The sequence below is a fragment of the Microtus pennsylvanicus genome, chromosome 1 (assembly GCF_037038515.1).
Source record: "Microtus pennsylvanicus isolate mMicPen1 chromosome 1, mMicPen1.hap1, whole genome shotgun sequence".
In the NCBI taxonomy this organism is placed as follows: domain Eukaryota; kingdom Metazoa; phylum Chordata; class Mammalia; order Rodentia; family Cricetidae; genus Microtus; species Microtus pennsylvanicus.
The window spans coordinates 103114517-103140553 of NC_134579.1; the positions used below are offsets into that span (position 1 = coordinate 103114517).

General features: G+C 45.8%; 1 protein-coding gene across 10 annotated transcripts in view; it reads left to right on the top strand.

Annotated features, from left to right (window-relative positions):
• Gtf2i (general transcription factor IIi) overlaps positions 1-26037 on the top strand; it is an 81451-nt gene that overhangs the window by 33844 nt on the left and 21570 nt on the right. The window contains exons 9-17 of one of the 10 annotated variants that reach the window (XM_075977480.1): positions 3295-3372; positions 6319-6378; positions 8249-8305; positions 10178-10240; positions 15754-15867; positions 16708-16773; positions 18801-18984; positions 21231-21289; positions 22895-22966. In XM_075977480.1, the coding sequence (XP_075833595.1) occupies positions 3295-3372; positions 6319-6378; positions 8249-8305; positions 10178-10240; positions 15754-15867; positions 16708-16773; positions 18801-18984; positions 21231-21289; positions 22895-22966 (753 nt within the window). Of the gene's footprint in view, positions 1-3294; positions 3373-6318; positions 6379-8248; positions 8311-10177; positions 10241-15753; positions 15868-16707; positions 16774-18800; positions 18985-21230; positions 21290-22894; positions 22967-26037 lie in introns of those variants that run through there. The other 9 variants (XM_075977498.1, XM_075977488.1, XM_075977508.1 and 6 more) reach the window with 9 other exon arrangements.

The window sequence follows — 26037 nt, forward strand, 5'->3', positions numbered from 1 at the left end:
GTATGACTATGGTATATTTGTATGCATGGTGGGAGCGGGAGGTCATGTGCCTGTGCATGCTTCAAGACCAGGAGAGGGCATCCCCTGTCTTCTGCTCTAACTAGTCCTTTGAGGCAGGGTCTCGACCTGGGTCAGGTCTCTTAGCTCAATCCTATTGTCCTTGCCTCCCTCAGCTGAGGTTCCGGGCTTTGGCTAGTTTGGCCCACTTGTTAAGTGAGTTCTGAGCTATCTGAGTTCTGGTGCTCAGGACTGTAGAAAGCACCCAGATCCAGTGAGCTGTCCCCCAGCTCCCTGCTGTGCTCTGGGGTGACTTGTCATTTCCTCACGGGAGGGGATGCTGAGCCTTTCTTCATGTAGTCATCACCCATCCCTGTGCCTTCCCTGATTAACATGTCTCTGTAAATTCTCTGCCTCTTTACCGTGTGCGTGTGCATGTGTGTGTATGTGAGAGAGAAAGTGGGGGGTAATGTGAGAGACAGACAGTGCCGTGAGCGGGGGAGAGAATGGATCCAGACACGTGTGCCATGGCGTGCCTGTTGAGATCAGACAACAGCCTCAAGCGTTGGTCTGAGGCATTTGCTGCACAAAGGCCAGGCTCTCTGTGAGTTTCCATGGCTCTCTGCCTTCCATCTCATGTGAGAGACACGCACCACCATGTCCAGCTTTACGTGGGTTCTGGGATGCCAACTCTGTCTTCCGCTGTGTGCTTCTCTCATTGAGTCTCTTCCCCAGATCCTGTTGCTCCAATCCTGTGGGTATTGTTTTTTTTTTTTTTTATTTCCTAGTTGTCAAGTTCTGAGTATTTTTTGGATATAAGTCAGGAATATGGTCTTGCAAATGTTTCTTATATCCTGTGTTCCGTCTTTCTATATCCTTTTATGGTGTCTTTGAAACTCAAAAAATAATAAATTGTGGTTATTATGCTTTTAAGGTTGTAGTTTTTTTTAATATTTATTTATTTATTATGTATACAATATTCTGTCTGTGTGTATGCCTTTAGACCAGAAGAGGGCACCAGACCCCATTACAGATGGTTGTGAGCCACCATGTGGTTGCTGGGAATTGAACTCAAGATCTTTGGAAGAGCAGCTCTTAACCTCTGAGCCATCTCTCCAGCCCAGGTTGTAGTTTTTTTTTTTTAAGATTAATTTTCCTTATTTTTTTTTTCTTTGCTTCTTTTGAGATAGGGTCTCTCTTTGTAACCCTGGTTGTCCTGGATCTTATTATGTAGATCAGGATGGCCTTGAACTCACAGAGAACTGCCTGCCTCTCCCCCTCCATGTTCTGGGATTAAAGATGTGCGCCACCATGTCTGATTTAATTTGTTTAAACTTTTTTATTTTTGAGGTTATAATGACATCATTTCTTCCCCTCTCCTCCCTCTAAACCCTCCCATATACCCTGCCTTTCTGTCGAACTCAGGTCATATTGTTATTTTGTTATTACACACACACACACACACACTCACACTCCTAAATCTAACCTGCTCAGAGTGTGTCATGTCACTTCTGTGTGGATGTTAGCAGAGAAGACTGTTTCTTCCTGATCTCAGCATTCCTTAGTTGCCTGTAGTTCTTTGTATAGGGTTGAGGTCTCATGGCTTCTCAATTTTTTTTCAAAGTTAGCAAATTCAGAGTAGTGGATTTTTCTGTGGCATTCTTTTTTTTTTTAATGAAATAATTTTTAAAGCTGAGATTGTGCCGTATACCTTTAATCCCAGGATTCAGGAGGCAGAGCAGGCAGATCTGTGAGTTCTAGGCCAGCCTGGTCTATACAGTGAGTTCCAGGATAGCCTGATCTACAGAGCAAGTTTTAGGACAGCCAGCTCTGTACAGAGAAACCCATCTCTAAAGATGTGTGTGTGTGTATCTCTATATATAATATTTATTTATTTATTTATATATTTATTGTTTTAAAATTTGTATGGGAGCTGGAGAGATGGCTTAGCAATTGAAGAACACTGGCTGCCATTCCGACAGGAACTTTCTTCAGAGTCAAGGAAAAAGAAGCAGCCTCAGAAGGACGGCTTCCTAATGGCAATAAGAGCCAATAAAAGCATAGGCAGTGGAAAAAGGAAAAAAAAAAAAAGAACACTGGCTGCTTTTTCAGAGAACCCAGCTTCTATTCCCAACACCCACATGGCAGCTCAACTGTAACTCCAGTTCCAAGGCATCTAATACCTTCCCCTCACAGACACACATGCAGGCAAAACACCAGTGCACACACAATTGTAGTCTATTTGTGTCTCTGTAGATGTGAGTGCAGTGTTAAGAGCTGCCAAATCTAGGTGACCTTTGGAAGAGTGGTGCACGCTCCTAACCTCTGAGCTATCTCTCCATCTCTGTCATTGTGGAATTCTTTATGATTTTTTTATTTGTTTGTTTGTTTATTTATTTGAGACAGGGTTTCTCTGTTGCTTTGGAGCCTGCTCTGGAACTCACTCTCTAGATCAGACTGGCCTTGAACTCCGAGATCTGCCTGCCTCTGTCTCCTGAGTCCTGGGATTAAAGGCATGTGCTACCACAGCCCGGCTCATTATAGTTTTTTTTTTTTTTATCCCCTCCTCCATTTCTGTTTTAGTGTTATTTTATTTAGTGATAGTATGTCTCTGTGGCTTGGGCTGTTGTTAACTCCCCCTTGGCTTCCCCGCTGCTGGTGCTAAAGGTACGCCTCTCTGAACCAGACACAAGGTTTACTTTTATTTTCATTTTACCTAGAAAATATTTGTTCAACCTAAAGTCAACAAAGCTTTGCAGTGAGGTTTCTGCTTAGGGTTTCTAGCGTTAGCTCTTAGGGTTGGTTAGGGTTGGTCTGTGAGGTGGTGAGATGGTTGTTAGGCATGTTGGGAGGTAAGAGCATAACTCACTCAGCTTGTGTGGATGTTGGAGACTTTTTCTACTGCGGGACTTGAGTCTCTGTCAGGGGCAGCGGAGTTTGACCTCACTCTCCCGTCCCCATCCGAGAGCAGTCAGGCAGCCATGCCCACTGGTACTCGGTGTTCTAACATTTCCTTTGTTCTGACGGGGCAAGACGAGGTGGCCATGCTTCTTCCCTCCCGCTCACCTTTTCCCTTGGAGCTCATTGAGTTTTCCTGTGCAGTTTGTTCAGATCGGTCAGTCGGTTGGGTCTGTCTGTCCATCAGTTGCCGAAACCTTGACGTGATTGGGTTGCAGGTGATTTCCTTTGACACCTACCTAATAAGCCTTTGCCCTTTCAGAGTCTTTAACGGGTAAGGATTTTACCGTGCAGTGCCCTGGAACTGTGACCTACTGGAGGCTGTCACTTGTTTTGTAGGCATTTCTCTGGAAATGGCCGCTGTGACAGTGAAGGAAGAGTCAGAAGACCCAGATTACTATCAGTATAACATTCAAGGTAACAACTGTTTAACGCAGCCTTTCTTCCCGACACTTGCTGGTGCCTTTCACTCTCTGAGTAAATGGCCATCTCTGCCGCAGTGCCTGTCCTGAGCTCCCATGGCAGCATTGCAGTCAGGGGAATGGAGAGTTCTAGTCCGCAGCCGAGGCGTCTTCTCTTGTGTAGTCAGTCTGGTTCGTCTCAGCGGTTCCAGCGTGGCTTGGTAGCACGTGCTTACCTTCTCAGCACTCAGGAGGCCATGGCCAGCCAGAGCTACCCAGCGAGACCTTGCCTCAAACCACTGAGCTGTGTTAGTGACTTCGTCAGTGTGAACAGTCTTGAGTTTTCACAGAGTTCTCGTGTGCACTTGCCTGGTAACCTTGATTTTTCTTTAATGTGATAAGCCTTATTGGATGTGGAGTGTTTTACAAATGCCCGGAATAATATTTCATGACGGTTAAGTGTGCAAATATCTGTGTACACGTACTGCTGAGTGCCAGTGACAGTCATTTAAAAAAAAAAGCTGGGGGTAGGGTGCCTGCATGCATGGAGGTGAAGGGGCAGCTAGTACTGGTTCTTTCCTTCCATTGCGTGGCTCCGGGGATTGAACTTGGATCATTAGGCTTGGTGGCGTGTGACTTTGCCCCTTTAATCTGTCTTGTTGGCCCCACATTTATGTTATCTGTAGTTAGTTTGGGACAGTTTACTGATTGTGGTATAGGACTAAAAGCTGAGACTAATCATAAGGGTCATTTTTATGGTTTTCAAGTTAAAATGTTGCCGAGTAGCTAGACTTGGTGTCGTGCTCATGTGTAGACTGACCTTTGAAGTGAAATACCCCCACCTTTACAATCTTCTTCACTGACATCATTTCCATCGCCTGCTGTGAGTGTAAGTCCCCCACGCCCCTCCCTCCACGCACACGGACCCTCAAGACCCACACCTGGAAGGTGACATTTTATTTGATAGTTTTTGAAACGGTCTCTATTATATAGCTCTGGCTGTCCGGGTACTCATTAAGTAGACCAGGCTGGCCTCAGACTCGTAAAGATCCTCCTGCGTCTGCCTCCTGAGTGCTGGAATTAAAGGCGTGCGCTATTACTCCTGGCCTTAATTATTTTTTATTAGTGTGCATTCATTGTGCAGAGTCATGGGTTGCTTGATGGATGGAGTCAGGGTCTCACGTGTCTCAGGCTGTCCTCGGGTCCTCACGTCACTGAGGATGGTTTTGAACGTGTGATGATCCTCTTGCCTCCCCTCCTGTTTGCCTGTTTGTTGTCCTCCTTGAACTGATTGTTTCTTTAGTGCAGTTGAAGAAGTTAAGCTACAAGTTTGCCAGTTTCTAGGCCAGTAGAGCAGTGGCTTGTGGGTATTTTCCCTTTTTCTTTCTGCCCTTTTCCCTCTCTCTTCCTCTCTTCCACACTCCCCTTTTTGTGCTGGAGATTGAACTCAGGGCCTTGAGCTGCTGGGCGAGTAAGTGTTCTGCCCCACAGCCGCCCCACAGGCCTACAGTATCTCTCCTTTGTAACATGTCACTTGCTTGTCCTGTGTGTTGGTGTCTTTGTGAAATTCTGTCTGTGCTATTGCAGACTGTTCAAACACAGTGGTTCTCAGCCTGTGGGTTGTGACCCCTTTGGGGATAACCAACCCTTTCTCAGGGGTCACCTAAGACCATCGGAAAACATATATTTACATTACGATTCATAACAGTAGCAAACTGATACTATGAAATAGCAATGAAAATAAATGTAACGGTTGGGGTCACCACAATACGAGGAACTATATTAACAGGTGGAAGCATTAGGAATGTCGAGAACCATTGCTCTGGGTGGTTCTGGTTTGTATTTAGATAGTGCTTTGTGTTCCTGTTTTCTTTTACTGTGGTTCTCCCATGAGTCCAGGTTCTCAAACTCAGGATTCGCCATACTCCTCCCGTGAATGCTGGTCTTAGAGACTGGTTGGTTGGTGTTTATTTGATTTGTGTTAAGAAGTAGCCATTGAAAGTAGTGCTTTGCTTCTTCAGATTGATTGATTCTGAGAAGCTTGTTTAGGGTCTCTGGGCTTTAGCTCAGTGGGTAGTGTTCACCTCGTGTGCCAGAAGCCCTGGCTTCCGTCCCCAGCACTGAGCGGACTGGCTGTGCTGGAGCTCGCTCGCATCCCCAGTACTCTAGAGGTGGAGGCAGCAAGGTCAGAAGTCAGAGGTCAGCCTGAGCTCCATGTAACTGTCACATACGATGAAAACGTACCTGTACTGGAAAATGTGTTGCCTAGATCTGTGGCTTTGTGGTGGCCGGTAGCTGTGCTATGTGAAGTAACTGTCATTATGGCATCTTCATGTGTGTGTGTGTGTTACATTTGGACCACAACCCTGCGTCTCTGTTTTGCTTCTTTACCCTTTGTGTACCCAAGTCCTGTTCTTCTCTCCCAAGTAATCCTCCTGTTTTCATGTATTTTCAAAATATGTTTACTAATGGAAAAACTGTGTTAACTTAATGAAAAGTATGCCGGTCCAGAAGGTGCATCGATCCCGCCTGGGGTTTGTTGTGTGTGCCTCTGCGGTGGGTGATGCTTACTAATGATGTGTGTTCTTCAGAAAGCCTGGGAGAGGTTAACAGTTTGCTAAGGAATCCCTGTAATGGAAGAAGCCAGCACTAGGCAGGCATGTGCAGTCAACATCAGCCTTTACTGTAGCGAGCACTAGTGTTTGAAACACTGAGCCTCCATCTCAGACCTGCGTTCCCATCCCATCCCTGTCAGTCATCGTCGGTCATCCTCAGTTTAACCGTGTACACATACCTGAACACACTTTCCCCATCAACTATCAAGACCATCGACTAACATCACTTTTTTTTGCCTGTTTTTATTTCTAAAAAGGCCATCATCCCATACACCTCACCCAGATTTGCTCTAATATGACCAATATGCTTTGAAATTCCTTTTGAAGCTTATCTTTGTATCCCAAAGCAGGCCCTTCTGAAACTGGTGATGTTGATGAAAAGCTCCCCCTTTCGAAGGCTTTGCAAGGTATCGCCTTTCACTTCTGCTCTCCCACATCCTGTTCGTATTTGCTGTTTCTTTATATTGGACAGACTGTTTTGATAATTATAACTATATTACTTTTCCGAATGGAAAAGGAAAAAAATGTATTGGCCTTTTTTTTTTTTTTAACATAAATGAACTTCACAAGCAAAATTTTTCAAAACCAATTTTCCCTTTTGTGAATCTAGTAATGAATCTCGAAATGGGTACATGACACACTTTCCTATTGAAGGTAAAGTACGCTTTCTACCTTTATCAGCATAGTCAGCAGTCAGGCTGTTACTGTTGGGTTAGCCGTCTGAGTAGTGCTAAGGCCTGGTGATGCTTAGCTTGGGAAGGATTGCAGGCTATCACTTGTAAACCCTGAGCTTTTAAATGACTTTTTGGGTCGCTTTTGTGCTGTGTTCCCAGACTTGGTCATAGTCTCTTAGTGACGGCTTTTCCTTTATCCCTTCTGGCTTTGATTTCATGAGATTTATTTTCTTTAGCTTTACTGTATAATGTAAATATAATGGTCTCTCTCATTTTCGTAGATTTTAGTAGAGCAGAGAGGACACACAGGGCCATAGTGTGCATGCGCAGCCTCGCTAACCCGCCCTCGCGCTCTCGTTCCTGTGGAACGGCTGGCCTCTTCTCCCTTCTCTCATGTTCCAGTTTCACATCTGTTTCTTATGACTTTACACAGTCAAAGAATTTACAGCTCCGTAAATGCAAAAGTTAAAGTGAAAAGGGGTGATAAGAACGTGTGTAGCGGAAGCGTAGTGTGCCTGTGGCTCACAGGTGGGCTTCTGAATAGAGTCTGCCCCTAGCTGTGAGTTCCGGTGAGTTCCCACTGCAGAGCCCATGGAGTGATCCCGAGGCAGTCGGAGCATGGTGGCACAGAGCACTGTAGCACAGAGGCCCTCACCTAAGGTGGGCATTGCCAGAGCTCTGAGACGCTCCAGGTCAAGTGTACCGGTGATGGCCTTGGCCTAACGCTGGAGTGCGCTGGGCACAGCTGTCAGGAGACCTGCCGCCTTCCCCTCCACGGCTCCTGTGCTGGCCGGCGTCTGTTTTCCTTTATGCACGATGGTGTTTCTCCTCTTTTCCTGTCCCCAGCTTAGACACTTAGAGATTGAGGATGCACTTGGGTGCAGCTGTGCACTGGATCCTATGGGCCGTTTGGTGTCCTGGCTGGTGGCTCGTGCTGTGCCTGGTCCTCTTGCTGTAGTAGGATGACCTGCTCTCCTGGCTGCCTGACCCAACAGGCGGCTGGATGTATGCCCCATGTCCAGAAGCAGGCAGGTTATTTCCTGAACTAAAATGCTTTTGAAACTAAAAATAGTCTCTAAAATTTTAACTTGACTGTTTAAGTACAACTTTGATTAAATTATGGGATATAGTGTCCGTAGCTTCTATCATAGTAGAAAGGAAAAGAAGGAACATTCCACACACAATAAGCCTTGACTTCATTTGTTTTGTTTTGTTTTGTTTTTTGACACCTTGTTAAGTCTCTAGGAAAGACAGACTTTCTTCTGATTTGGTGTTTTTGTTTGTGAGTTGTTGCCCGACGAGCATGGTACCTGGGCTGTAAGGCTCCTCAGACCCCAGCATCCCGGCACTGTAGCATGTGAGACAGCACTAATACCAAACCCTGAGCCTGCAGAGTTTCTTCTGGGGGTTTGCACTTTCGAGTTTTCAGCTTCCAAATAGCAGTTAAATATTTTTCTAAGTTAGAAAACATTGTTTGAATTTATTACTGAGTTAAATCTTTTTGTATGCTTATTTATACTAAATTGTATGGTCACCTAGTTTTTCTTCTTTTACTGCTAGTTTTTTTTACTGGTTTAGTATATATTGTTCATTTTCTTTTTAGGGAGCCATCATTCTTCAGAAGGCAACGAAGGAACAGAAGTGGAAGTGCCAGCAGAAGGTTAGGAAAGAAGGGACCTTGCATTTTACCGTATCTGTTGCACGTCCTTTGGAGATGAGATGATGGCGCTCGTGCCTTCATGGCCAGCACTGTCATTTTTAGAGAGGAGGCATGCGGTGGCTTGCACTGTGCTAATAGGCACTGGGCCTGGCAGTCATGGTTAGTGATGCCCTTGGCGATACCAAATAAGTAGGTTTTAGCTTTCTCCTGCCTTGTTGAAAGGACATTGAGGAGAGAAAACTCCCATGTTTTATTTCATTAAATTAATTAATTTATTATTTTTCAAAATTTTAGAACTAAAATAGTTCCTAGTTGTATTCTACTTAATTTTAAAACATAGCTTATCATCCCCAGTTTGTTCATAGGGCAACAGATAAAGTTTGTGGCTGAGAAGTTTTCTGTCTTCTCACCAGTAACACCCACAGCTACCCCGGGGATGGCTGCCACTCAGCCACTGAGTTCTCCCAGGGACACGGTTGAGGAATATGAAGGGCCAACTGCCCAGCTTGCAGGGAGCCTCCTGCTGAGTGCTTGGAGTGTGGTTCATGGAGGGCTTAGCCCTCCAACGGCCTCGTCTCTTGTTTCCAATTCAGTCTTCCTCCATTAACTGCTGTTTGTAGAACACAGGGGTAATTTATCCTGAACCTGGTTATTCCTTGTGTTTGTTGTCACGTTTTAAGAAATCACGGATTTTATCTTTTATCGGCTAGTGAAGGGGTGATCCTAGCAAAGACATGGGCTGATGTACGCACACACTCAGTGGCAGAAGTAGGCTTTCTATAGGAATACATTTCTCTCAGATAGTTCATGTCTAGCCGGGTGTGGTAGCGTGCACCTGTTATCCCAGCATTTGGGAGGCTGAAGCAGGAGGATCACCCATGAGTTTGAGGCCAGCCTGGGCTACATGGTGAGTTCCAGGCCAGTCTGGGCTACATAGTGGGACCCTATCTTAAAATAGAAAAACAGAAACAGAAATACTTGTGCTAACTTTACTGTTCTTCACCTGTGACTGTGTGGTAAGCACCCTGTTGGGCTTGCAGGGGTGATGATCTGTCCTCCGTGGCAGGTCTTACGTTGGGATGGGTGGTCCTGCTAACAACAGGCCTTTGCACAGGACCTGCATGGTTCCTCCAGCACCTAGACTGCTTCACCGCTTCCCGAGTCTGTCAACACATACTAGGTCTCCGGAGACTCGTTTCTAAGGGAACTCCTGTTGATGTGTTAACAGCTGAGCGCGCTTGGGTTCTGCCCTTTATTCCTGTGCTAACAGCAGACATCATTGGCAAATCAGTTAACCTCTCAGGCTGCGCAGGATGAAAGACAGCTAATGAAAGCTCCCTGCGCTTCCAGCACTAACATTTCCTGTGCACCTACGCTCTGTGTGGTAACCCCGATCCCAGCCAGTCTCGCATGCCCTCGTACCAGCGGGAGCTCTCTTGATATGAAGGTCTCCTTTGCAAAAAGTTGGTTGTGTTTTGATTTAATAGTATAAACCACTTGTAGGCTTCCTGGAGGAGAGAGGCCTTAGTGTCTGCTGTAGGAAGCATGTTTTTAGCTGGCCTCTTCCGGCTATAGCAAGGAAACAGTTGTGAGCTTGCTGTAACCACATTCCTCCGAGAGCATGGGGCTCTTGGTCCACTGATGCAGGTAACTTGGTATTATCTTAACATTTTCCAGCGGTTTTCAACATTTTGTTTTCTTTTATCCCTAGTTATAATCAAGGGTCAAATACTTTTAATGAACATGAAATGAATTTAAACGCCAGTTGCATTTTATTGTAGGCTTCTTTGGGAGCACCAGACAGTAAGTGTTGGAACACACGGAACATGCTGAATAATGAATGTCATTTTAGAATTTTATATTTTTTTCAAGATTCTACTCACCATGTCCCTTCAGAAACAAGTGAGGACCCTGAAGTTGAGGTGACCATTGAAGGTTAGTTATTCCAGCCTTGATCCAAGAGTTCCCTTCTGGTCATGAGCATCTGTGTCACGGTCACACTGAGTTTGCATCTCATCCATTCTGAAAGAAGCTGGGGACAGAGCAGCCCACGCCCCAGCGGGACTCCCCAGTTGCTCTGCGAGTACTGGGTGACAGATCTAAGCTGTGCAAATGAGGCTTGGCCCGGAGGTAGAGCAAACTGTGCTTCCTGTCAGTAGTAATTGAGGAGGGTGAGGGGAAGACATCCGAACCTAGACCACACGCAGAAGCAGATTCTAGGACCTTTTGGGTTACGGTAGAAGAAATTTAAGAACAGCTGGAGGTCCTAGTATCTCAATCAGTAGAAGGGAGGAGAAAGCTGCCCAAGCTGGCCTCAAAATGTTTCAGCTCCTGCCTCAGTTTCCCAAGTAGCTAAGACTATAGGCATATGCCATCATATTGGGTGAGTCAGTCAATTTGAAAGCAAGTCTCTCCCCCAATACCACTTATTTGTCTTTTGAAAATGTTTGGAAGCAATGGTTGCAAATAAGATTTAAAATAATTTCCATTATCTAAGTTACCTTAATGCTTACTAACTTATATTTTTGGTTTTGAGGCAGGCTCTCACTGTGTATTGTATTCCTGGTTGGCCTGGAACCTGCTTACTGTGTAGACCAGGCAACCTTGTATTCAGAGAGATCTGTCTGCCTCTGCTTCCTGAGTGCTGAGGTTAAAGGCATGCGCCTTCAATATTTTTTAAAACATTTTTTTTTCTAGAGTAGGGTCTCACTATGAGGCCTTGCTGTCCTGGAATGACTTTTTGACCAGGCTGGCCTTGAACTCTTAGAGATCTGCCTGCTTGTTCCCCAGCGCTGGGATTAATGGCGTGTACTGCCATCCAGGCTTCCCTTCCCTTTAGTCCCCTTGTCTCCCAGGACTCCTCTGTGAGTGCCCTCAGTGTCGTGCCTTTTCGTACAGCACTGGACGCGAGGTGCTAAAATTCTCCCCGACCTACCCGTTCGTCAGGGGGCAGTGGCAGGACATTGCTAACAAATCTTTTATATACACGTGTGTGTGTGGATATGTTTTTGCAAATTTATAGAGGTGCATTATGATGCAGGCTTTTATCGCCTAGCTCGTGCCCCCCACCTCCCCAGCACCACACAGTTAGCAGTTCTTTTTTTTTCTAACCACAGCATAACCTTTCTTGGTTTGGGAGCTTGGGTGTGCTCTGTCTCCCTCTCTCTGTCTCTCCGTGGCCTGTCCTATTGTGTCTCCATTGTATTGAAGATGTACGCTAGTTTGATGGCTTTCACGTGGTAGAAGAAATCTTTTCATACTTCATGTTTCAATTTCAGTAGATTAATGCATAGATTTGTCTTCCTCATTCACATAATTTTATTAACTGAAAGCTTCTTTGAATTCTTTGTGGTCAATTAAAGAGTTGAAATTTTGTCACCATTAGTTAAAAACCTATTAGGGACCAGTGAGGTGGCCCAGCTGGTAAAGGCTCTTGTCACCAAGCCTGGTGACCTCCGTTCAATCCCCAGGACCCACCTCCTGCACCTCTCCCCGAGCACATACAATAAATGAAGAAATAAGTAAATTATACATTAAAAAAAATTATTGTTTATTATTGTGTGTTGGTGTTTTGCCTGCATTTATGTCTGAGGGAGTCAGATCACTTTGAGCTGGAGTTACAGTTACTGCCATGTGGGTGCTGAGAATTGAACCCGGGTCCTCTGGAAGAGCAGCCAGTGCTCTTAACTGCTGAGCCATCATTCCAGCCCCAAACTATAAATTTTTAATTTAAAAAAAATCCCTAATTAATTCCTAGAAAATTTTGAGCATGTAAATGAGACAATCAACTTTGTTCCTTATATAGAACTAAGAAAAGTAGGTGCTTTTGGACTAGATGGGAGAACCAAGCTGGATATTGGGGTTTTGTTTGTTTGTTTTGAGATGTTTGTCGCCCTGGATGACCTAAAAATTCATATGTAGACCAGAAGACCAGCTGGCTTCAAACCCACATAGATCCAATGGCCTCTGCCTCCTGAGTGCTGGGATTAAAGGTGTGTGCCACCACACCTGGCGTGAAGTTGGTATAGTGATTGTATTGATTATTTACAAAGTGAATTCGGTCTTATAACACCAAAATCACATAAGCAAACTAACAGAAAGAATGGGTAAAGAAAGGTCCCTACTGTGTATTATGTTTAATGATGTGAAAAATCTCTGCCTATCATTAATGAAACCACTTTCAAAGAAGAAGCACGGGGCTCCAGAGAGGTCTCAGCAGTGAAGATCCTTACTGCTCCTGCAGACAACTTGCATGTAGCTGACAATCTTCCAGAACTTCAGGTCCAGGGCTCCAGTGTCCTCTTCTGGACTCCAAGGGCACCAGGCATGCATATGGTGCACATACATTTGTGTGGGCCAACACTCATACACATAAAATAATAATAAGTCTTTTTTAAAAAGTAAAGGAAACGCGTGACTGGAGAAGAAACGTGATTTCCTTTAGGGATGTGTTCTATTCTGAAGAAAGGGTTAAGAAAAATAAAAACCCCTGTTGCCTGTGGGCAGCTGTTATCCCCAATTGTATCATTCTACGTTTTCCAAGGAGTTTATAGAAAAAAAAAAAATAAGGAAAAGAAATACTTGTTGGGCAGTGGTAGCGCACATCCTTAATCCCAGTAGGCGGATCTGAGTTCTAGGTCAGCCTGGTCTACAGAGCGAGTTTCAGTACAGCCAGGGCAACACAGAGAAACCCGATCTGGAAAAAACCAAAAACAACTACAGAAACATGGTCATATTTTATAGTGTTTTAGCTTGACACTTCCCGTGTCTGCGCTCTTGTTTCTGGGCTCTTGTTGTGATTCCTGTGCGGCTAGAGGCAGCCGTTAGCAGGTCCCAGCGGACAGAAGTGAGCTGTGTTTGGGAAGCTTTGGAGCAGTCTGACTGTATAGGCCTCCGTCTCAACCATGCTCTTTCCTTTGGCATAGGCAGAGATGATGTAGGGTGTGTATGCACACTCAGGACACTGAGGGAGGAAGATTGCGTGGGGAGGGCAGAGCTTCGTATGCTGTAGCTTGCTTTTGTGAGAGTTCTCGTCAGCTAATCAAGAGCCTTTTTTGGAACATAGCTGTCCTTAGGGTGCTGCTCCCAGACCCGAGTCCTCTCCCCACACTGGTGTGCTGCAGCCCAACTTCTGACCCTGACTTGATTTCCCTTTGCTTGAAGTTGCTCTAAAGTGAGTTTGTTGTCTGATTCATGTTGTGTTTTCATGGATGAACAATCTTGAACTTCTTTTTTCTGTTACTGTTTTTTTTAAGGCCATACAAATATTTCTGCATGTCTTTGGTCCATCTGGCCGCTCTCTGCGCCGCCACAAGCATCGCTGCAGGGCTGAGTGAGCGACACACTCTGACAGCTGTTACTCTGCTTCAGTAGAGCAGCCATTTTCCTTCCCACAGTGTCTGTATCTCTCAGCATGAGTGGGGTCTTCACCACTAGCCCAGCTGAGCAGCCAGTTGCCCTTAACATATGAGAGCTGTGTGAGTTTGGACAGTGTCATTTAGAGCTGTGGTGTCATTGGTAAGCTTAGGGTTGTCCTGTTCCAGAGATGGCCTTTTTGTGTGTGAAATTAATGCTCAGGGGATTGGCTGCTGCCTATAATCAAAGCCTGCAATAGGATGTCTCATGTAGCCATTCCGCAAGTATAAGAGCCTTCCATGCCTGGGTGCCGCTGTCCAGAACAGCTCACACCTTCACCTCGAGGCTGCAGGGCACCGTGTGAAGGAAGCAGTGGTATCGGAAGGAGGTGCTGGCTCGGCAGGGCGGGTGGAAGCCCTTGGGGCTGCTGTTGAGTCTGTAGGCACTTGACCTAATTATATGAAACACTCTCCTCGACCTTTTTATCTTCATATTCAACTAGGATTATCTTCTTAAATCATGTATCAGTAGATCTTGAGTTCTGAAATGGGTTTGACTGACTTAAGTGAGGTGGTTTTGTTTTGAGGTTACTCTCTATGTAACCCTGGCTTCCTGGAACTCACTATATAACCTGTCTTGAACTCCTGATCTGTTCTGTGCTGGGATTACAAGGATGTGTCATGACACCTGGTTTTCATGCCTGTTTTTGGAAGACTGGTCTCAACCTTGACAACTTCTGTCTCTCAGATGCTGAGATTCCAGGCTTGTGGTACCACACCTGGCTTCAACCTCATTGACTTTTTGTTTTGTTGTTTTTTATTTTTCAAGACAGGGTCTCACTGTGTAGCCTTGGCTGTCCTAGAACTCAACTGTAGACCAGGCTGGGCTTGAATTCACCAAGATCTACCTACCTCTGCCTCCCAAGTGCTGGGATTAAAGGCTGACATTTTTTTCTTTTAAGTCTGTTTGAAAATAACAATTATATCTTAAATTATCTTAATATTTTGTTATTTGAATGGTTGTTTGTGATAGCTGTTGTCCTTAAGTAGTATTTATTTTTATTCTATACTTATTGATTGATTGATTTTTGTGATAGGGTTACTTGTATTCCAGGCTAGCCTTGAACTTGATGCTTAGCTGAGGATGACCTTGAATTTCTGATCTTCCTTTTTATACTTTTCTTTTTTCCTTTCTGAGACAGGGTCTCATTGTGTAGAACAGGCTAGCCTTGAATTCACAGAGATCTACCTGCCTCTGCCTCTGCCTCCTGAGTGCTGGGATTAAAGGTGTGCATCACCACGCTTGACAAGCCTGCACTGTCTTTAAATACAGATTCTGTGAGCTACATTAGCTCATGGTGTTGGAGCTGACAGCATAGGTCCTGACCGTGGGCCCGAAGATGATAGTGCTGTTTTTCCTTGGGCCAGGTGTCAGGTGCACTTGAGAGATGGATTTTACTTGGGGGTCCCCTCCGTGCCACTGAAATAAGCATGTGTGCTGACCTGTGTGTACACCGTACTCCCATCCTGCTGGGTATTTATACATAGGTGTGGAGGGAGTCACCGTCTCTGTTCATTTCCTTCTGGAAACTGCTATTGAGACTATTTACAGAGCCAGGATGCTGGTGCTTTAGGAAGCTGAGGCAGGAGGATCCTGTCTCAAGTAACAGCAACAACAGAAGGCTGGTGTGTGCTTTAGTGGGCGAACCCAGTGCCATGGACTGCCTTGAAAGACACCCCTCTCCCTCACCCCCCCACTCCCCCACCCGCACCACACACACACCTTGTTTCAGGCCGATGGAATCGTTTGTGGGCTTCCATTCAGGGTTCATCTTTTTTCTAATAACACACTTGTATTCTTAGTCGTGAAAATAGCTGCCTCCATTAAAACCTGTTTTTTCGGAACACTTAAATCGATCACAACTGTGGTCGTGGAGGCTTTTAGAGAAGAGAGTAGTGGTTGGAGGGATGAGCAGCTGGCTGCAGGCGGGGCAGCTGTGGTCATTGGACAGCTCCCGAGCACCCAGAGCTGTCCTCCCCACTACACTGTCACTTCAGCTGATTCCCGCAGTAATGAGGGTTTTCTTTCTCAAGATGACGATTACACCCCGCCCACCAAGAGGCCAAAGAGCAGTGAGCCGCCCCCGCCTCCACCGGTCCCAGAGCCCGCCAATGCTGGCAAGCGCAAAGTGAGGGAGTTCAACTTCGGTAAGTGTCTGCAGGGAAGAGGGTAAGAGGGGTGCAGTGGCAGCTATGATGTAGGAGGTGGTGGAGCTGTGTGAAGCCTGTAAGCAAGCGGTGTAGATGGCATTGGGTCGGCCACTGGGCGCCCCATTATCCTTCAAAGCACTGAGCCCTTCGTTTACGAACTTAGTGCTCAGTTTTGCTCTGTTTCCCATCTACTTCTCATTGTCCCTCCAGTTACAGTGGGTTTCTAAGGGACCATTCAAATATTAGGGGGGAATTAGTTTTGTGGCCCATACTTTGAAGACCACTTAACTCTTGAAAATGTCTTTGTTTTGTTCCTGTTGGGGTAGACCCCAGGGCCAGTGTTCTGCCAGTGCTGAACCCCACCCAGCCTTGATGAAGGCATCCGAATCCTCCACTTTGTTCTTGTTGCAGCTGCTGGCTCTAACTGGATTTTGCGTGTATGTGAGTTTGTTGAGTGTTTTCAGCATCGTATGGAAGTGGCAGCTGCCTCCCTGTAAAGCCGAGCTTCTCCACAGCTGCTGTGCTTCAGTGCCCCAGAGGACCCGTGTAGGCCTCTCCCTTTGCCGCTGTTTTGCAGTGCTTAATTGGGCTGATCTTTTCTGATCGCCTAACATTAAGAAGTTTAAAAACTACAAAGGCAGTCTGTAGACTGTTCTAAAAATAAGTTTCAGATGTCCCTCAGTCTCCAACTGCTCCTAGGAAGCACAGGAAAAGGAAAGACCCTTGGAAGTCAGGGAATAGCCAGACTGAGACGGGCTGTCAGGCAGGTTGTCTCTGCCACGAGCACCCAGTGCCAAGCTGCCCCCGGTACTGAAAGTAGCTTCCTCTCATTTTCAGAGAAATGGAATGCGCGCATCACTGACCTGCGGAAGCAGGTTGAGGAGCTGTTTGAGAGAAAATACGGTATGTCTGCAGAGTCGCCCACTCAACCCATTGCTCAGGTCGGCCAGGAACTGTGCCCTCCTCACACATCTGTCTCTTCTAAAGACATATTAGCAACCTAAGTGTCCAGATCAGATTACCAGACCACACCACACACACACACACACAGTCGCTTCATGCTATAATTTTTTTTTTTTTTGAGGCAGAGTCTTACTATGTAGCCCTGATTGTCAGAATTTGCTATGAAGACCAGCGTGGCATCCAATTCACAGAGATCCACCTACCTCTACCTCTAGAGTGGTAGATTAAAGGCATGTGCCCCCATGCCTGGCTCAGATACATATTCACAGATTTACATTTGTTGATCTTGGCTCTTGAAAACTTTTTTCCCCCAAGACAGGGCTTCTTTGTGTAGCTCTGGCCTGGCTCTCCTAAAACATGTTCTGTAGACCAGACTGGCCTTGAAGGCAGAGATCCCCCTGCCTCTACTTCCTGAGTGCTGGGATTAAAAGCATGTACCACCACTGCCCAGAAACTTATTTTTTTAAAGATTTATTTATTTTTATACTTTTTTTGGTGTTTTGGGTGCATGTATGTTCCATCCCCCCATGTGCCTCGTGCGGAGATGGTTGGGAGCTGTGCATACTGGGAGCTGAACCTCTCTGCCAGAGCAGCGGCTGCTCCTAACCACTGGACCATGTCTTCAGCCCCCAACATGTATTTCTTAACTATGACTGAGGACTGTAATGAAGCCCTAGAGCTACAAAATCATTTATTTGTTAAGCATGGTATATTTTCCTTTTGGTGTCCTTCATGTTCCTCCCACCTTGTGTTTAGGCCTTAGTTTGTGGGTGTTTTTTGCTGTTTTTGTTTTTTGAGACAGTTTTTGGAACCTGTCCTGGATCTCTGTAGACCAGGCTGGTGTCGAACTCACAGAGATCCATCTGCCTCTGCCTCCCAAGCACTGAGATTAAAGGAGTGCACCACCACCGTTCAGTTTAGTTTGTGCTTTTAATTCACCCATTTCAAAGCAGGAAACATGGACACAGTCCATGTAGAAGCAGTGAGGTACAGCAGACAGGTCACGGCTAGGCCAGGATGCCATGTCTTCATGCTCCTGCCCTCCTCTTCAGAGTAGGCATGAGAACTGCAGGTGTGCCCTGAAGATCTGGTAAGATAGCCCAGTCCTTGCAGGATGCCGGCTGGTGGATGGTTCATGCTTGCTCTTTGTGTTTCCATGTTCCCACTAGCACCGTTCTGAGCTAGAGTAGCTTAGTATGTGCTCCCCAGCTGTGTAAATTAAGGAATTGTTGAGAATGTAATCTTTTGGATTGTTTTGTTTGGTTGAGACAAGTTCTCACCATGTAGAGCAGGCAGGCGTAGAAGTCACCGAGATCCCTTTGCTCCTGAGTTGTGGAATCACAATGCCCACTAAGATTTTTTTCTAGATAAGAAAATAAATGTGTGCCAACTGCTATGAAATTATCACAACAATCTTTATGTTTTATGAATTGGAAGCAAGTTGGCTGGTAATTGGCTGAGAAGGAGGAATTCTCGCTGTGTTCAGTAGACTTGGAAATAGGGCTAGGGGATTAGTGAGTTCATGCTGTGTCCAGCTCAACCACTGACAGGGATGATATACCTGAAACTTTAATGCAAATGCCAGTGTTTATTGGGTGCACATGTACACAGCCCCCCAGCCGACAGTGTATTTGGTGTCCAGCCACAGGCTGTGGGCACTTGTATAACTGTTGCATCATTTCACCCCCGGGTACATAAATGGTTGTTATCATAAATTATGCAGATCAGAAATGTCTTCCATCCTGTTTCTTAAGAGAAAATCTTTTAGAGGTTTAGTCATAAATAATGAATGTTTATGTTCTAAAATCTCGGCAGTTCCATTTAAAACATACACACTAACCACTGTGGTTTTGGCTTAAATGAATTGTGAAGACAAAGCATCATTGCGTATTCGGTTGTCGTTCTGCCTGGGGTCTGCTCAGAGCCTTGTCTTGTAATGATGGTCCCTTTCTCTTTTCATCCTAAAGCTCAAGCTATAAAAGCCAAAGGTCCGGTGACGATCCCATACCCTCTTTTCCAGTCCCATGTTGAAGATCTTTATGTAGAAGGGCTTCCCGAAGGGATTCCTTTTAGAAGGCCATCGACATACGGCATTCCTCGCCTTGAGAGGATATTGCTGGCCAAGGAGAGGATCCGCTTTGTGATTAAGAAGTAAGACACACGTGCTTGTATGGGGCTCTTATCTGTTTCAGTTGATGCATTTTTTTTAACACTGGCAAATACTCATTAATCACAGGCTGTATTTTAAAGCTCGAATGATTGTGTGTCTCTCTATGTTCCACTCTTCCCTTTTCCTGTGTTTGTATGTGTGATCTGTGTGCATTTGTGTGTGCTTACGTGTCTGTGGGCCTTGAGGTTAACATGGTGGATCGATCGTCCACTTTATTGAGACAAGTCTCTCTCAGTCAACCCCAGGGTTCCCGATTCAGCTCGTCTGTCTAGCCTGTTTCACTCCAGGGATTGTCTCTGCTCTCTCGGGACATTTGTTGAGTGCTGAGGATCTGAGCTCTGGTCCTCTAGCTTCTGGGGAAAGTGCTTTACTGAGCTGTCTGCCCAGCAGCCTGTCTTCCCCCTTGTAATATGTGCGTCCAAGCGTTCTCAGGTCAGACTGGGCTTGGCTCTGAGTCATGAGCTCCTGCCCCCCCCCCCCCCCCCCCGTAGGCCTGCAGTCAGGCAGTCAGATCACCTTTTCTCACTGTTTTCAGTGAGGAAGAGTAGCCAGAGCGTCTGTGTGTTGCCTTTAAGTCTGGAAAAGCGAATGCATACATTTGAGCACAAGAGTGAAAATTAAAATAAGCAAAGCTGGAAGGAAGAGTGAACAGGAAAAGGAGGCAGTAGTGAGGATGGCTTCCTTCGCTGTCTGCTGAGCAAGCGGGGCCATCAGAGGTGCTGCTAGCACACTGCTCCTAAAATGTCAGCCACCTATACAATGCTGGGTATCATTTGCCCTTTTTGTTTCTACATATACTTTTCTATATCTGTGCCTGCTTGTGCGTGCATGGGCACGTGAGGTCAGAGAACATTAGGAGTTCGTTTTCATGATCACCCTCAGGATGTCACGCTTGGCAGTGCGAGCTTACGTCATCTTGCTGACCCCACTTCCGTATCTCTTGGCTAAGGTTATGGAGTAAAGTTTAAAGATCTAGGAGGGCATTTTTAAAGTGACAGAAGCAATGGAGGAAACCTCCTCCTATATCCTTGAAACATTTTGCACACTTTGAAGGCGAAGCTGGAATGTGGACTAGGAAACGCAGTACAGTACAGTAGCAGACATGCATTTAAAATGAGAGAGCTGGAAGACTGCCGGTCTAAGAAGGTCCGAAAGTGCCAGGACATGGAAAGAAAGTCATGTTTCTGTAGCATGGGCCTTTAGTTTCACCATTCCGGGGGCAGAGGCAAGAGGAGCTCTATGGGTTTGAAGCCTTTCTGTCTTCATAGTGAGTTCCAGGACAGCAAGGACTACATAGATAGACCTTGTTTCAAAAAACTTGAGAAAAATGAAATAGTAAAAGTTTAAGATGGAACAAAGTCTTTGCTTTCTACAGTACTGGGCGGTGTATGAGAGAGAGGTCACAGTTCAGGTCAGGGTCACTTCCTACAGAACTGGGCAGGGTGAAAGAGAGGTCACAGTTCAGGGTCAGGGTCACTTCCTACAGAACTGGGCAGGGTGAAAGAGAGGTCACAGTTCAGGGTCAGGGTCACTTCCTACAGAACTGGGCAGGGTGAGAGAGGTCACAGTTCAGGGTCAGGGTCACTTCCTACAGAACTGGGCAGGGTGAGAGAGGCCACAGTTCACAGGGGTCCATGGCCTGCGTCTGCAGGAAGTTCCCTGCTCTGCCTGTCCACCGGAGCATCAGCAGGTGCTCTGCCCGCAGCCCACCATCGCACAGCTGTGTCCAGTGACCCTGACCTAGCTCCCCTCGCTTCCGGACGCCTCGGGTTGTCCCCAGGTCCTTGCTCCCCACCTCCGCAGTGGCTCACACAGGAGGGCTGTGCGAATTAGGGTTTAGGGGTTTTATGGGTTGTTTGATTGTTCAGAAAAATACAGCATGTCTCTCGCCCTGCATATACAAATGTTAAATATGTGCAGAACTTAAAAAAAAGTTTATAGATGTGTGGGAGAACATATTTTTTAATATAATATAAAGTTATAGGACTCAATTACTGTAAACATTTTAAACTATCCATAGCAAGGTACCTCTTTTACTGTGAGCGCAGAGGCCCCACGAAGCATCTCCTGAGAAAGTTCGCACTTACTGCGCTGTAGAGCCCTGTGAAGTTAGGTCCAGCTGTGTGAGTGCAATCAGTCCCCACAGCTGGGTGCTGTGCGGCTGCTCTGTTTGCCTCCTTCCTGGATCCGGCCTAACAAGTTCTCACCATTGGTTCTTTCCTTTTAGACACGAGCTTCTGAACTCTACACGGGAAGACTTACAGCTGGATAAGCCAGCGTCCGGAGGTGGGTATCAAGCCTCCAGGTAGTCCCAGCAGTGTGCATGGGACTGTGAGCACTCAGGGTGTGGTGGCCTCGTCTGGAGGTTGCGGTAAAGAAACAGGCCTTTGGCTTGCACCCTAGCGTTGTTACAGAGCATGCACCCAGAACTCAAGTGCCCCATTGAAGAGCAACACTTGTTCTGTTTACTTATAACCACAGATAGTTGGGTAGATTGGGCCTGATGCTATAGTTCTAAACGTCTCTGTTGCTGTGAGAAACACTGACCAACAGCAACTTGGCCAGGAGAGGGTTATTTGGGAAGCCAGGGTAGGAGCTCAAAGCAGGCAGCTAGAGGAAGGAACTGGAGCAGAGCCCATAAAGGAATGCTGCTTACTGTATTGCTTCTCTTGGCTTGCTCAGCTACCCCTTATCCAGCCTAGGCCCACTCTTCCAGGGATATAGCACCATGCGCAGTGGGCTGGACTCCCACATCAATCAGCAGTCAAGAGAATGCCCCACAAAGCCCCATGGGCCAGTCTGGTGGAAATATTCTTCAATTAAGATTCCCTCATCTGGGGCTGGAGAGATGGCTCAGAGGTTAAGAGCACTGGCTGCTCTTCCAGAGGTCCTGAGTTCAATTCCCAGCAACCACATGGTGGCTCACAACCATCTGTAATGAGATCTGGTGCCCTCTTCTGGCCTTTGGCATACACACAGATAGACTGTTGTATACATAATAAATAAATATTTAAAAAAAAAAGGTTCCCTCATCCGCCGGTGGTGATGGGGCATGCCTTTAATCCCAGCACTCAGGAGGCAGAGACTGACAGATCTCTCTGTGAGTTCAAGGCCAGCCTGGTCTACAGAGTGAGTTCCAGGATAGCCATATTGTTACACAGAGGAACCCTGTCCCGAAGAATAAAAACAAAAAATAAAAAGATTCCCTCTTTCACCTGGTGGGGGGGGCTTTAATCCTAGCACGGGAGGCAGAGGCAGGAGAATCTCTGTGAGTTTGAGGCCAGCCTGGTCTACAGAGTGAGTCTAAGATATCCAGGACTATACAGGGAAACCCAAACAAAAGATTCCCTCTTCCCTCTTTCTGGGTATGTCTAGTTTTACGTCAGGTCAACAAAAGCTATGATACACAGACAGACAGACTGCATTTCTGGGCAGACCTGCACAGATGTATTCTCCCTGGTGGCTTATGCTTTTAATCCCAGTACTTGGGATTAGAACAGGCTGGCCTACTTGATGAGTTGCAGGTCAGCTGGGGCTACTGAAATATTGTCTCAGAAATAAATTTGCTAAAAAGTGTATTATAAAGTCTATATTTGTCAGTTGGTTAATGTGTCATCAATCCTGTCTAATTTAGGACATAGATTATCTTTTTAGAACATGGAGCCATAGATACTGTCATGTGATTTTGAAGGAAAGAGGTCATACTTTGTCTTGTATTCCTTTGAATGGAGTGGGAGTTGCCCCATGACGATTAATAAGAATTTCCCAAAGTTTTAGAGATAACTTCTGTCAAAGACAGGGAGAAAAATAACTTAGGGTGTTCTCACAACATTGAACAACCTGAGTAAGTCAAGCTGTTAAACTGAGAGACTTTGCTCTTTTCCCTCCCAGTGAAGGAAGAGTGGTATGCACGGATTACCAAACTGAGGAAGATGGTAGACCAGCTTTTCTGCAAGAAATTTGGTAAGTATATTTTTTCCCACACCAAACATTACAGAGTAACTTTTAAGAAATTATACATGTGAATTTGTGTGACCTGGGGGGGGGGCGGTACCTGCAGAAGCCAGCAGAGGGCGTCAGATCTCCTAGAGCTGGAGTTAAGGGCAGTTGTGAGCCATCTAATATGAATGTGGGTCCTCCGGAGGAGCAGCAAGCACTCTGAACTGCTGAGCCCTCTCTCCGGCCCCTGACGGTTTTTGTTTCTTTTATTTTATTGTAGGAATGAAGTGAGATGATTTGAACTTAACCTTGTGTTTTTTCTGTTGCTTTTAGTAAAATTTAAATATAAGAAACTATATATCAGACAGCCGGGCAGTGGTAGTGCACACACCTTTAAATCCAGCACTCAGGAAGCAGAGGCAGGTGGATATCTTGAGTTCGAAGCCAGCCTAATCTACAGAGTGAGTTCTAGGACCGCAAGGGCTACATACACAGAGAACCCTGACTCAAAAAACCAGCCCCCACCTCCAAATAAAACACTATATAGGTGACGATAGAATAAACCTTCATTTTTCTTTTTGGGCTGGGATGGATTTGGTCTTCCACATCCTAAACAAATGCTTTGTCTCATTTTGGCAAATCCTTTATTGTGAGCCATACCTTGGCCCTGAGTGATTGCTTCATACAGTCTCATTTACGCAGTGTGCCTATTTGACTGGTTCATTTTTCTTTTGGATCCCTTGTCATTGTGTTGATATGAAATGAGAAGGACATTAGGTCCAGGGTGTGCATCTGTCCACTGGCCTCCTAAAGAGTCACCATGATTGTGTTTTATGTTATCTTGGTGTGTGCTATTGATTTACTATAATTTTTGTTGTATTGAGACAAAGTCTCACTGTGCAGGTGATATATAGACCAGGCTGACCACAAACTCACAGAGGTCTATCACATTTGCCTCAGAGTGCTGAGATCAGAGGCACACTCGACCATGTGGGTTCGTGGTCTTGGGAATGGAACCCAGAGCTTTGTGCAGGTAGGAGGAGGGCCCACTTGTTCTTCCCAGCTGCCCAGCTAGCTTAGCCCCGAAATAACTACACAGAAACTGTATTAATTAAATCACTGCTTGGCCCATTAGCTCTAGCTTCTTATTGGCTATCTCTTACATCTTAATTTAACCCATCTCCATTAATCTGTGCTTCACCACACAGTATTGGCCTACCAGCAAAGTTCCAGCACATCTATCTCTGGCGGCGGTGGCTCCATGGTGTCTCTCTGACTCCATCCTTCTTCCTCCCAGAATTCAGTTCCGTATTCCCCGCCTACATAAGTTCTTCCCTATCAACAAGCCAAGGCAGTTTCTTTATTCATTAACCAAGAAAAGCAACACAGAGACAAAAGGACCTCCCCCCACCATGCGCGTTCTAGGCCGGCACTCTCACACCCTCAGAGCTCCTGTTTTGGGTGATGGTTTTGTTTTGTTTTTTATTGTCATTTTGAGACAGCATGCAGCCTTTGCTGGCCGGAATTTGCTCTGTATCCCAGGCTGGTCTTAAACTAAAAGTGTGAGCCACCATATTTTACTTTTGTCTTACACATTTGGACATATGTGTTTGATTTGTTAACATTGAAGTGCCTTAAAGAAAGAAAGGAATCTTAGAAGCCAGGCGGTGGTGGTACACGCCTTTAATCCCAGCACTCGGGAGGCAGAGGCAGGCGGATCTCTGAGTTCGAGGCCAGCCTGGTCTACAAGAGCTAGTTCCAGGACAGGAACCAAAAGCTACAGAGAAACCCTGTCTCGAAAATCAAAAAAAAAAAAAAAAAAAAGGCATCTTAGGTATGAGTGTCAGGGTGTCAGTCTACATGTGTGTCTGTTCACCGCTGGAAAGTCTGGTGTCCGAGGAGGCCTGAATCCCCTGGACTGGAGTTGCAGGTGGTTGTGAGCTGTCATGTGGGTGCTGGGAACCTCATCCAGGCTCTCTGCAAAGGCAGCTGGTGCTTATACCCACTCAGCTACCTCCCCAACCCCAGAACATCTTCTGTTGCTCACTGTTCCCTGCATCAGGAACAAATCAAGTTTCTGTTTGGAAAGGAAATTTATCGAGTTTTATTTTGAGCTTAAGCCCATTAAACCTCTCAGGGTCCAGAAAGATTCACTATGGCAGGCGAAAACTTGGCTAATTGGATCTGAGGGTAAAATGAAAGAAATCAGCTCATGTATTTACCACTACATGTTCTTTATTCCTTGGAACAAAGAAGCAGCAAGAAGCATAAGGCATGATCTTCCCACAGCGTTCAGTTTATATAGGTACACAGACAAGTTAGCAATCCCATAGGCAGTAACAATAGTATCAAGCATGCATTTTCACAGTCACAAGAACCTGTGGATCTGGCAAGGAGACATCTTATGTCTCAGAGGGGGCGTGACTGGGAAATAACCTACAGGCTGATTTGCATTAGCGTCTGGCTGGTTGAGTTAAAAGGAATCTCTTCTGGGAACCCTGCTTTTGAATCCAGCAGGGTGCCCAGGTGAGAACTTTTCTCTCTGAAGTTAGTTTTAGTGACTCAGGCCTTTTTCCCCGGCTAACAGTTAATTTCCTGGTCTAGGATCCTGTGTTAGTTGAAACCAAGGTGGAGGGTAAACACAACACTAGTAAGTATTTTAGAGCAGACCAGTGGCTTACAGCTTCCTGAGTCTGCTGTTAGAGCAGACAGACTGCCTCCAGTGTGAGGCTCCTTTCTTATCAGTGAAGTGTTAACAAAGAAAGTTTGTGGGGGACTAGTTTTATGTAGATTTTGGCTGTGAGAACAAAGGCTTGACTGAGTGAATCCTTTTCATTCCAAGGCTAATGGTGTGGGGGGAGGTATCGAGTTACCCTACAGGAAAAGTCGGTTTATACACTGCTGGGATACTATAGAAGGGGAAATGCCATGATCTCACAAGATTTCTATCCAAGGGACAGGTGTCCCCGTAGCTCTGCAAAAACGGGTGGCTCCAAGTGGATGTGTACGTACACACGTCCCGCGGATTAGTCCACTAGATCTGTCAGCTGTACATTCACTGTGTAACACTTGTGGGCTCACCGCAGAAATTTTCT